General features: G+C 32.6%; 1 protein-coding gene across 1 annotated transcript; it reads right to left on the reverse strand.

The window, feature by feature from the left end:
• Nucleotides 1-40: 40 nt before the first annotated feature.
• Nucleotides 41-13151, reverse strand: LOC105645493 (uncharacterized). Its single transcript, XM_012231101.3, has 7 exons — nucleotides 12989-13151; nucleotides 4155-4259; nucleotides 2478-3221; nucleotides 2003-2406; nucleotides 1219-1317; nucleotides 1005-1139; nucleotides 41-275 (listed from the first exon to the last, which is right to left on the reverse strand). Exons 1-7 carry the CDS (start codon nucleotides 13113-13115, stop codon nucleotides 126-128), a joined length of 1764 nt encoding a protein of 587 aa, XP_012086491.1. The 5' UTR covers nucleotides 13116-13151; the 3' UTR covers nucleotides 41-125.
• Between the last annotated feature and the right edge of the window lie 958 nt (nucleotides 13152-14109).

Genomic DNA, 14109 nt, shown 5'->3' on the forward strand with positions numbered 1-14109 from the left:
GATTGGCATGTATAAGACAATTTGCTGAAATCAAATCAAATAGTTTGCAAATAGTACTTGTCTTTAATCTCCATGAGTATTTACAAGAATAAGATAAATTGGTAAAATTCAAACACATTTACAAGTCATTGCCCATTTGAACTCTCAGTAAGAGCAGGGGCTTTGCAGATGGGGCAAACATTCTTCATTGATAACCACTTCTTGATGCAATCCACATGATAATCATGTCCACAGTTCCTCACTTTCCCCACTTTGTCCATTTTTTTGTACACTTCCTGTCAAATACACAATTCCAGCAAAGGTCCAGAAGGTTAAAGATCTCACATGGAGCATTTTTTTTTTTTTTTGTCCTCTGATTTTTTTTTTTTTTTTTTTTTTTGGGGGGTTGGGGGGAGGGGCAATGATGATAACTACCTGCAAAGTTTATGATATCAAAAGCATTCACAAATGAAACAGCTGCTTTTTTGTTCAAGGCAAAATTATACGGCAGAGAGGTTCTCTGATTTTCGGTTTTTTGGTTTTTTGGATAGGGTATGGGTTTTAATAAGTTGGACACCCGAACCTATTCATATAAACCCGTAAATATATAATCAGTAATTTTGTAGCATCATTAATTAAGTTATAAAACATCTATTAAATAAAATATGAATAAATATTTTTATAAGATCATTAATTTTATAATAAAATATATTATTAATTAAACTTTTAATTTTTTTTATTTAATTACTAGTAAATTTATTAACACCAAACTAGCTGGATTGATTTGGATAGTGTTAATTAGGTTCAAAACATGCATGCTTTGGGTAAATAGTTGCCATGCTTTGGTCATGTCGAGCCAAACACTCCAAGACTCTGCTTACTGCACAATCCTTCCCAACTCCAAGCAGTTTCACTTTTTATTTATTGAATCTTTTAATGATATCAAATACTTCACATTTTTTGCTCAAATATCATTTGCAAGTTGGTTAATATAAAAAATAAGTAGCAGGTCCACTATTACTTACAAGGCAGATGCAACAGGATGGTTCTTCTTCATTTTTGTCCATAGGGTATATCGTCTCCATCAAGCACTCTGAAATAGCATCATCAGACAATCCTGTGTTCACATTTCCTATCCGTTCTCCGAGAGCAAGTAGTTCCTGCACAAAGATGGCAGTAATTTAAAGTTGAGATATGGGAGAAGTAACTAATCAAGTGAATCATTTCAGTCATACTGACCTCGTAACTCATGTTGTCAGTGTCTAGTCTCATATCCTGATATTCATCAAATAAATTTCTGGAACCATAAAAACATGATCCATCTGACATCACGGAACCCTGCAAATATGCAGAACAAACCCGTGATAGGATCACAAATGCATGAGAAATATTACATCTCCATTTGAAACTGGAAAACCAATTACACGGAAGTAAAAATCTGGCTTAAGTGCTCTAGAAGTAGGGTGAAAGAAAATTTAAGTGGAAAAAAGCATCCGAATATATCCATGATTAATTTAAATAGGCAAAGTTGGCAATTATCAAAAGTTAACCTTGTTAAATTTATACATTAAATGATAAGAGCGAACAAAGAAATTCCCTGATTTATCATGCCATTGTGTTTGTTTGAAATTTCCAACCTTCTATCAAGTATGCACATACTTCTATAGCAAAATTCAACCACATATCAGGGTACCCAGTGTCTCTTAATATAGATATATATATAGATATGAAAAAGAACATGATAAATTCATCTCCACAGTTCTTCCTCAGTCCCTTTCCAGTTATACAAGATGTAATATTGACAATGAATTTACACCCACCATCAACTACCAATGCATATAAACACGGATATTAACACAGTTCATTTCTATGCTGAAAAGTCCTTGATTGTTTGATCAATGGGATGTATGCAATATCAACAGCAAGAAATTTGGAATAAAACTTGAACAATTCCAAGTGGAAACAGTGAACCCGAATGAGTACTAATCCTGCACTCCTTAGAAAAGTAAAAATGATGGTTTACCTCAGATCTTATTCTATCTGGTGCATCCACTGAATTGGGAAGTGACTGAAATCTCTCTATAGCTATATCTGGTCTCCCCTCGCTGTGTCTTCTGTGCCAGCCTCGAGCAGACAATGGCCTTGAATATCTGGAAGGACAGGTTTCCAAAAGAAACTGCTGACCATTTTCTGAAGCAGCTGGTTCTTGAACCAGATTTGGAGAAATTAGATTGCTCCTTTGTGAAGGAAGACCTCTTTGGGGATAGCAGCTAGGACCCTCCCTCACCAGGTGAGAATGGACACTGTCAAGATATTGTGGAGGTGAAACATGATTTCTCCTTGGGGTTGGTCCATGGTAATAACCACCAACATCAGCAGTATTCCCTCCATGATACTGATGCATCTCAGGGCTCAGGGAATTATTTGCTGTAAATTATAAATTACATTTAGCTATATGTATTAAAGAACAATAGAAGGAAAATATATCTTAGACAAACCTGAAGGTTGAAATCTTCCATGTGCAGGAGTAACCCTGACATGATTCTCTTCGCAAGCAGTTGCATGTGTGTTTAAATTGGCAAACTCTACTGGTCTGTGATGGTCTTGCAGATGGAAGTTCAAACCATAAGGATGAGATGAGTAAGTTGATGAATAACTTCTTCTCGTCATGGGCTCCAAATCGAGTCTAGATCTGCTTCTCACATTCCTAGAAGAATCTTCAGCACCAATTGACAGGTTGGCACTCCTATGGGGACGCAAGCCAATGGAGACTGAAGAGTGATTTCTATAATCTGAACTTGGTTTCCCAGGCTGAAGTTGAAAAGAGTTGGAGCTGTTGGAGGAACTTCCTGCACCATAAAATTTGCATGTGCTGCTGCTTTCATATGTGACGCTAGGGATTTTTCTCTTGAATGGTCCTCTTCTGGTGCTGATGGTACCATCTGGGAGACCACCATCAACTTCATGGATAATGCGGCTATTGAAGTGATTTGAGTGCGCATGGGTAGGATTAATCTCTGTTGCTGGATTAAAGTTTCTGCTGGATGGAAAGTGTGGAAAGACATCATAATAGGGCCTGGAGAGGGAAGTGTTAATTTGTGGACCTTCCAACCTGAAATTTGCCGAAGATCTATCCATTAATCTGCGTTCCAGGTTTAGCTGAGATGTATTGTTATGTCCATTTCTTGGAACACTTTCCACAGGATGAGAAAAACAGCCATTTTCTGAAGTAATAGCCCCTCCTGCATTTCGACAAACGATAAATTTCTTGACAAGGCCAATCCATAAAATGAGCAGCAGAAAGGCACAGGGTAGATTACAGCAGCACAACTTCAAATGAATTGATTAAATTTCACCTATGAGACTCTTGATGGCCAGAAGTCAGATATTTGAATAGATGTTATTCCAATTATACTGAAAAGTAAAGAAGAAATAAAACCATCACATTTCAGCTCCATTTGTTTCCGGAAAAAAAATTGTCTTTGAAAAATATTTTTCCTAACAACTTATTTTCTATTGTTTGGTTGCAATATTATAAATATTAAAATGAATAATTTATAAGACTATAAAATATTTAGAGTAATAGACATTTCATATTTTAAAATTTTATTTTTATATATGAAAAAAAAAAAAAAACATAAAAATGAGAAATTGTGATATTCATCAATGACTAGTAGTAGTGGTGGTGGCTGGCAGCTGCTGTTGATTAGTTATAACGATAATAGTGACCAGTGGATTAATATAAATACGTGTTTGTAAGGTTATAATAAATTTGTCAATGTTCAAAAAATATTTTCCTCTTTTGAAAAAGTCATTTTCCTTTAGAGTAGTCTAGTTTTACCTTTGACCAGAAAAAATATTTTCTGCCAACAAATTTTCATGAGCACCTCAAACATTAAAAAATCAAAAAATATTTTCCAGAAACGAATGGAACCTTAAACTTGCAAGCATGTACCATATCAAATTAATGAAATCATAACAGATGTCCATTTTAATTCAATAAAGAAACAGGAAAAGTATATTTTTATGTTTCTTTTTCTAATAATTGCTAGTCTCAAATCCAGGATCCACACCAAACTTAACATTGAATTAAGAACCATAAGCAAAACAAATTAAAGAAATAGTAATGTGCAAAAGCATCCTTTTACTAAAATATAAAAATAAAGTCATTATACCGATATGAATGTAGGGCTGTCCAGAAGAAACATGATTTCGACTTTGATTCCAATCAATTCCAAAGAATTGTGATCCATTGGATAAATGTCTATGTTCCATGGTACCTACAGTAGAAGACAATTCAACTTCAGGAATCTGAAGAGAAATAGAACCAACCTGCAATTCAAGGAACTTCCTCATTAACTATTCAAATTGTGTGATTTGTGTGAAATGCACATTGGCATTCATATGCTAAGCATAAACTATAATAAGTCCATCTGACTATGCTTCATCAGAGTAGGCATGACACCTAAGCTTCGTCCTACAAATCAATTAACTAATGGAGCTTATTAGATTGGACAGTTGAACTATCATCACATGGAGAAAATGGAAATGATATTTAGAAAGGAAATAAGTTTAAATAATTCTCTAAAACATGCAATACTAAAGTAAATAAGTCCAAACAAACATCAGATGATTATTTCTCTTCCATCATGTGTTATTTTAACAAATAAAAGCCAATATAAACATAAACAATTCTGACCCAATAAATGGCAAATAATAATGATTATGAAATTATCTCAAATTTCGTATCATTGATGAGAAAACTTTAGTATGTGGATCAAGAAAATGATAAAAAGGGTATAGAGTTTTATGTGCATGTCAGAATAAGTAAACAGCAGATTTGATTTCCAATACATGGTTTCAGATAAATGAGTAACAAGCGAGGTATTAACAATTTTTGTTTTCCTTCATAATAGTGGCAGAGCAAATTACTGCTTGCATTTGCTGGTAAAGACAGCTGGTATCCCTGAAAAGAGACCTGAATCTTGAATAGGAGGGGTTAAGGAGAGAGGAAGCTCACCAATCTCACTCTTAGCCCCCCCCCCCACCCCCCAACCACTCATATAAGATATCGTATGCCCCAGTCACCCAGATATTGAACTGAAAAACAATATTAACAAATATGTTTTCCACTGAGAGTTCAAGATGCATAAACCATTCTTCTTGACAAAACATATTGCAAGCTTATTAGAAAAAATCAAATTGAGCTCCAAATGAATGACCTGGATCACATTAGGCTGCATCCAAAAGGCATAGGGGTGAGCGCATCGGTTAAAACAGAAAAACCAAAAAGAACCGATCTAGTTCCGTTCTTTGGGTTAATCAGTTCTGCTGGTTTATTGATTTTAGGTAACTTCGGTTTTCGGTTTGGTCATAGAAAATAATCCTAATTTTCCCAAAACCGAACCCAACCTGTTTGGTTTGGTTCTGGACACTGTTCGATTTCAGTTCAGTTTAAACGGAAAAAGAATTGTATTTTGGTTGTATCAGTTTGGAAACAAAACTACCGGTTGCACACTCCTAAAAGTGCAAGTAGATTTAATATCACACTTATACAGACTGATTCAAAGTCTTCTTCATGCTAATTATATCTATATTTCAACAGCTAGCCCATGTATATTCCCCACAGTTACTGAAACTAGATATTACATCTCACCACCTAATTTCCCAAACAAACTACTTTTCCCTGACCATGGTGATAAATCATCGTCATAGGAAAAATATAAGAACCTAACTCCAAAAGTTACAAAAGAAAGGAGACAAAGATCAAAAATCTTTTAGCAAGGATGCAGAAGTGAAACCAACATTAGGGAAAGGGGAAGCCACTACCAGCCAAACCTTTTGCCTATTTATAAAAAGCTATATCTTGACAATATATTCGACAAATTCTTACCTCATGAATTCCGTAATTCGTTACTCTTACTCAAGTACCAACACAAAACATGATATGTGAATTGCATCCATCCGTTCATGCATTAGAAACATGATAAAAGAGTGCTTATTTATTTTCTGACGAAACAGAGATCAACACACAGCCTGTCAGTGAGTGCTTTATAAAAAAGCTCATGACAAATATTAAAATGTGAAAAAACGAAAAGCACCAAAAACTTATCTGCCTTGTGGAACTACATCAACTTCATGTCTTCTGGAAAGGACATGTAAAAGTACCATGAGATTATATTGCAGAAAAAACTTCAGTGATTATTAAGGCAATGTTACAGAAATTGTTATTGGAAGACAAAACGCGCCTAAAACAATTCCAAATTCACCAAAGTGAAATGATAGTAGCTTCACTGGCACAGTGATATATCAGAGGACAATGGTCTCATCAACCATAGCAAGAAGCACAATATCAAAAAGAGCTCTAAAAACCATCCTCCCTTAGTACTTCATGAGTAGTCCCATTATTTACCAGAATTAAGTAATTAGGGCAGCCCAGCCACACTCATTTTTCCAAACACTTGAAAGGAGATCAGATTATCAAGTATGGTTGCTAGCATCAACTACCTTGGCCAACAGACAAAGACAAACAAAAAGCAAACTTGTCATTTATAAGATTAATAACTAGGAGAACATACAAAACAAGATTTTCAAGTGGTGGTTTTTATGAATGATATGAAAAGGCCAGTAGCAAGCTTGTTTTCCGTCATGACGGTAAAGCAATTAAAGGACCCAAGAGAAATGTAAGGCTGAATCTTTGCTGATAAGACTACTGGAGGATAATTTCAGTTTAGCATATGCATATTAGCAATGCAAAACAAAATACAGAGAATTGGAAAGGTTACAAGGGCACTATTTCAATTTAGTATATGCAAATTCATTCGATTGAACTTTTGCATCAGGATTGCAATTTTCTTGCCACAAGAACTCAAGCAAGTGCTCAAACACCAAGGGAAAAGGCACAAGAAAGGACAACTGCCTGTTTGCAAAAGCCACAGGAATTAAATGGTGGACTAACCCCCTAGATAAACCTCACATCATGTCAAGAAAATCAATCTCAGAATGAGATTACTAGCCATCAATAACAGAATATCACAAAAGCTTTCTCGCTTCATAATAACATTACCTAGAATGCTCACTCAATATACTCAATCTAAAGCGAACTAAGGCAATGCCCATTCATACTTCCCGATGAGGACAGGAAATTCTTTAACCTTCAAATCAAGCATATTCTGCTCTCCCAACTCTTAGAATTTACAGCACACAATTGCAGTGGTTTGTATGTAATAACCTGATCTGTAGATGATAATTTAAGAACAAAAATCTCTAGAATTGCTTGCTGAAATCAAAAGCGCCTGCAAGGTAATACCACTTTTAATTTAGATAAATACTATTAATGATGAAGGGTAATCTACCAGCTTAGAGCATTTAGAAGACTAGTGGCTAATTCTCACCAGAAACCAGATAAAAGAATGTAAGTAGAAAGCCCTTAGCACTTAGCAGTACTAAAGAGAAATGCTGAGTCAAACAGAATGTTCTAGATGCTATATTGCTTGATACAAAAATGGCTACAGGCACATAGTATGTGAAGAATTTAGCAGCTTTGACAAAATAAAGTTTTTTGGGGAATGGAAGTGGTAGCATGCATATATCCTGACAAAGACAGATTGGTCAAACAAAAACCCTTGAAGGAATGTTATCCGGACAGAGAAAGATGCAACCCTTACCAGTTCATCACTCACCTGTGTTAACTCATAAATTAAATGTTTTGAAGCCAAAGAATGATCTGATCAAATCAAATGATTCATCATAACAAAGATATAATGTTAGCATCAATAAGTCTGGAGAGTATGAGCTGCCTGAACCTAGAGGAGCATAAAAATATTATTTAGCCTATTTTTGCATTTTACATCTTCATTGATCCTTTGGATTCATGAAGCACAAATTACACTGGAAAAAAAATGTCTGCAAGACGTTCTCAAGTAATTTGCTAACTGCTACGCCTCCACATCAAGAGGAGGACATGTCAGTCATATTATTGTGTTATTTAACACCTTCAGATGCATATTAATTGGACTCCAAGAAACCTTGACTTGTGCAAACAGAAAAATTACTTGATTAAGTCTCATAAATAGCAATGCTATGAGAAAAGCTATCATTATTCAAGTAATTTGCTAACTGCTACGCCTCCACATCAAGAGGAGGACACGTCAGTTCTACTGTGTTATTTCATACCTTCAGATGCATATTAATTTAACTCCACGAAACTCTTCAAAATTCATTTTGATTCGTGGAAACAGAAAACTTACTTATTAAGTCTCATAAATAGCAATGCTATGAGAAAAGGTATCATTACTGACAAATGGAGATTCAAGGTACAGCCATAGAAGCCATTGATGGTGTTAATTAATGTTAAGTTGGTTCAAGAGCTGGCTTATTCATAGCCAGTTTCTTGAAATTTGAGCAATTAATGTCTGGTTACACAGTGAGTAAAATAATTATGCTTTTATAAAAATATAGAACCACCAGAATAAAGTAATGATGACAAAACTTCAGAAATCACCAAATTTTTCTAACCCTTTTCTCAATTCTACAAATAAGTATAAGTTCAGTAACTTAAGGTTCTAAAGACTTCAGACCAAAAAGTACATTTCAACTGATGGTAGCTTGAGGTTATCATGGAGCAAACAACATGTTTTTGTGGGAGAGATTTGCATAGAAGTGTCAACTTGAAAACAGGATTCTTCCTGCCAGAATGGATGATTGAGAAACAAGAATTTAACGACTCTTTAAGCTCTGTTATTTGATTATACTGTATCCATCTTTATCTAGGACATAAAACATGCATCTCTACTGCATAGGGAGAGAAAAAAGCTCTAGTCTAACCCATATAGGGCATAGAAGGTTTATATCAGAATTATGGACAAGTTTCCTTCTTATACTTGCACATTAGTACAGTAACAAGGGCAGGCGGATAAAAGAGAGAGAAAAGGAGGGAGACTGGAGACTTAAGAAAGCACTGTAAAGCGCTTGATTAAATCAGCAAGAAAAAACAACTAAGACAATAAATTTAAAATTTAGAGACATGAAGCCTTGAAATCAGCTAACACATATGAATTCATTTGAGAAGAGAAACTCTAAAACCTCTTCAATCCTCTTTGATGCAAGCACTCACAGCAATACTAAAGATGAAAGAAAGGAGAGAAAAGTAAACGAACAAGATCAATTTAAGTAGTAAAAAAAACATTGAGAGATAGAGACTTTAGTACTAAGAAAAAAAAAAGCAGTAATCATTCAACACTTCAAATTAAAACTTCCAGCACTTATTAGTATTAAGTTGTTTGATAACATTTATCCATATAACATTGAAGAGTTTCAGGTAAGCAAAATTCACTTAAATAATAAATTAAAAATTTACATTAAACATTGCAAATACCTTTACAATTTAAAACTTCATCACTTAAATTATTCAGCACTTAAAATTCAAGTCTTAAATTTTCAGCACTTAATTTCCCAAATACCACATAAATTGAATCACCAGACGAATAGCTTTTCCAATAGAAGAAGGCTGTAAAATAGATCGAACTAATTCTTCCCACACAGCAAAGAAAAACCAGCTCAAATTTCCTTGAAATTTTGGTTCCATTGGTCCGAGAATGCCCGCAGGGACGCTGAAGATAAATCTATGAATGAGCTAGAAAAAATTTCTTAAAATATGTAAAATTGCTCCTGCAAAGACTACAAACTAATGCCCCAAGAACACCAAACATAATTTTGAGTTATTTAAATAATAGATAAAATGCCATCAACAATAATGGCAAATGATATTTTGTTCTTACCCTGCCATGTGGAATGATCATGACAACAATATATGCACTGAGAAAAAACAAAACCCTTTCTCATAATATGAGTGAAATTTCTCCTATAATACTCCTGCTTTGTTGCAAACAGTAAAATTATTTATACTTCCAACTTTCCACTCATCAAGTCATCATGATGTCAACTATCTCATCATTCAAGAAGGTTATGCACATCCATTCACATCCCAAATTATGTTATTCATTTTATCAATACTAAAATACGTTTCTCCATTTCCTTTTGAGCAATACAAGCATTCAACCCATATTAATTTTCATTGTCAAAAAAAAAAAATTCAGGTCTCTGACACTGTACACAGTTTATCTTTAAGTTCTAAGAACTATACCTACCAAAGGAACTTCATAACCCATTTCAATTATTATTCAATCTTCATCTTCATCCAGAAATGGACTATTAAGTAGAAAATATTCCGCAGCTTTGTCCCTTTTATCCAACGGTAAATAGGCAAACCAATGTGCCAACAATATCTGAGATCAAGTAAATAAAGCAACACATTTCCTGCATTTAATTGTAGCAAAACATACAGCACAACTAATTTCTGAATTTTTCTTTCATTAGCAGATAAGTAAATGAAAGCTTTTAGACTGGCTTTTTAATAGACAAGGTCATTTATATGCTCCACTACCATATTTAGTGCACAATATTTTATCTTAATTACGTTGGGCTTCTATTCATATTATTTATTTATTTGTTAATTCTTTTTTTTTTCTTAACTTGATATTTTTTAGATCACTTTTATGTGGATTCATAACACTAATTCAAAAATCAATGAGTTTATGCTCGTTGATTTTCCCCATTCCTCAACAAATCTACAATGGGAAGTCATAATTCTAATTTTGCAAGCCTTCACTCATGTCTTACAGATGATACAATTCTAAAGAGAAAGAAGATTTTATTGGGGGAAAAAGTATAAAATACAAAAAATAAGATCTCAAGTAGAAGGACATATACAACTACAACAAAAACTAGGGATCAAAAGCTAGATACAAAGTTGCTTATGGAGCTATAGGACAAAAGATTTGCAGCATAACCCCAGAGACAGACCCCTCTTTGGCTGAGGAAATATATATATATATATATATAGCAAACTGAATGTGCAACAGTTATTTGAAATACAATTAATAGTAGTCAAAAACTCGCCAAACATCTGATCTTTCATTATCAAGAGGAATTATCTTCAAAGGCCTTAGGAAGATCTACCCCAATGAAAACTGGGTAATCCATTTCTACCCTAGACCTCATCAAGCATCTAACATTGCCTCTCTAACCTCTCAGATAAAATTAGAACGTTGACTTTTGGAGGATCTTCAAAACCTGCACATCTAAAGAAATACAATAAAGGGAACCCATTGCAATTGCTGCTCTCAAAACAAGCCACTAATTTCAACAGGTCCAGATTAGTTTAAAAGCATCCCAAGAACATTGAAAGTAGTTGAAAGACAACTAGGAAGCCGTCAAAGTGCACAGCCACAGGTATGCTTAAGCATTGTTTCATTTCTTTACCTTTTTTTATCGGATGTCCCCAAAGGGACCTTTCATTCTTTACCTTAAATGCAAGGTTCCTTTGACACTACATGGTCCTTCAAATTGCAATACTGCCTTCAGAGTATAAAGCAGCAACCTTCCATAATGCCTTTTATCTCAATTATTTAATTTTTTTCCATTCAGGTTCCAGACTCCTTCGACCCTTTCCACTAAGATGCCATTGAACTTGTTTATTTTGCTTTTCACTATCCTTAATTCTACAGCTATGCAAAACAAAGACACTTCTAGTGTAATTGCATATTGACAACAAAAGTAACCATGTTAGAGCAATGACAAAAAGGAAAAAAAAAGTAAACATAAAAGCATATAATAAAACACATGTTGTAAGTATATGAAAGGTTGCACCATGACAGATAATGGTATAGAACCCCCACAGAAACGGAGAATACGATTCTAAGACACCAAATATGAAACCAGAAAAGAAGGATGAGGAAACAATAAAATAGTTTTGTCATTTAAATTGATTTACTGTCACACTTAATGCATACTAAAAGAAGTAGTAAAAACACAATAACTTGCAATAATAAATCATTTAATAATAATAAATCAGTCAATCAAAATCTCACCTGGATATAATATTTGAAAAATAGATAGTACCAAAGTATAAAAAAACAGAACTTGATGTATAAATTTTTTTTTTTTCTCCATGCATGTAAAATTACAAGAGAGGCATTCTGAGAACTGCTATTGTATCTTTAAATTAAATGGAGTCCTCTAGTTGAGAATTACACTAACCACCAACATGCTAAAATTTATTTTTATTGAGCAACCAGTAAACTGACCATTCAAAATCTTTTTTGTTAGGTAGTTTTATGCAATATTCAAAGTAGATCAATGGCCTCTATATTCAATAGTCCAACAAGAGTGTTCAACCAAGGCGATAAATCAATTACTGAAAAGTAATACACGGGTCTATAAAGCACAAATTCCCATTATAGATACCTTGAGTACTAAAAAGTTGTTTGCTCAACTTAGAGTTAGATCCCAAAGCAAATAATTGACATGAAACAAATTAGTTTTCCTAAAGAACTAAATTGAGTAATACATATCAAATCAAGGGAATCAAGAAATGAAGAACAAAGTGGAATTCATAGGACATTGAAGTCCAAAAAAAGTCCTTTCCTTGAATATTTTAAAAGAAAATGACTTCTATAGAGCTTTAAACTAGTTATTGCACTAATCAACTGGCCCTGTCATTTTTTGCTGCATGTCTACCAAAAATTTCCAAATTCAAAAAAATGATGCAAATGGCGAAGCCAATATTTATTTCAAGGATTAATCCTTCCACAAAACCTTAGAAGCTAAAGGAGTACCTCTACCATTATCATTTGAAAATATTTTAGCCCTGAAACCTAAATTTCAAGGTTGTTTCTCCCCAAAAAAATCAAGATTATCCATGAACACATTAACTAATGATACTCCTCGTTTAATTGCCAAACAGAAAGGATTAAAGAAAAGGGAAGCCAAACATAAACCAATTTGGAAAAAAAATAGTAACAGAATCTGCTCATAAATTCACAAGAATTAATTAACAATATCAAAGAATCAATATAGAGAACTTTGCAAAGAAGTTGAATTTGATGTCAAAATTGGAGATTGATGAAGAAAACAAAAAGAAACGGTAATTTTTGGGTAGAGAGCATACCTGAGCCGTTCGATGAGGATATTGACTCCGGCTGGTCTAACAATCGAAAGGTGTAGAGAATCGAAAGTGAATTACAGGTGGGAATTATGGAGATGATTTGGGATTGTTTGTTGTCTTTCCTTGGCATTGAAAATCAGAGGGACATTATTTATGCCTCAAGTTTATAGCAATTTAATTAATTAAATTAATAGAATAAAATAATGAAAAATAAAATAAACGTGAGCGTAGAAATAATCACGTGCTACGCGGTTGTTACTGTATTTATTACTAATCTATCTATCAATGAAATTTTCTATATTATTTTTGTAAAATTTAATATATTTTAAAATGACTTTAGTCATAGTCAATTAAGAAATTTTAACATAAAAATATATATAATATCTTTATAATTTGATTGAATTTTTTTTAATAGAAAAATATATATAAATAATTAAGTATTTAAAAATTAAAAATTTTACTGTTATTATCTTATTATGTCTAATTATATTTTATTTCATTATATTATTATAAATTATTAATAATAATTTTAATAATTTATTATTTATTTTATTTATTATTATGTAATTTATCTTCAACATTATGATTTTAAATCAATACGTCTAAACAAGACGCATTTGAAAATTTTTTATTTTTTTTAATTTATTTTTAATAAACATTTCTAGATAATTAAGATTTTAATTTAAAAAGGATATGGTTAAATTTCTTTAATTACAAATTGCACTCTAATTTAGTTGGCTAAAAATAAGATAAAAAAATATTATTTTAAACATCTCGAATTTGATTAATTATATTAATATCTTATTTAATTTAGATCTTATCGTTTCTATCAAGGATCATAATTTTACTAATAAAATTTTAAAACAATTTCATGGTTTTGATTGGCTAAAAAGATAAAAATAAAAATTATTATTATCATTATTATAAATATTTAATTTGATTTATTAGATTAGTTTCATATTCTATTGTTCAAATATATTTATTTACTAAAAGATATTATAGTGAAAATTATTAACAAAACATGTAAGTTAATTATAAAACGTAAAATAAAAGTTATATGATGATTTTTATAAATCAATTTGGTACTTCAATAAAAAATAAAAATAACTAGCGTATAATAAAAA

This window comes from Jatropha curcas, chromosome 6, assembly GCF_041381405.1.
Source record: "Jatropha curcas cultivar XTBG-Jc1 chromosome 6, XTBG_Jcur_1.0, whole genome shotgun sequence".
NCBI lineage: Eukaryota > Viridiplantae > Streptophyta > Magnoliopsida > Malpighiales > Euphorbiaceae > Jatropha > Jatropha curcas.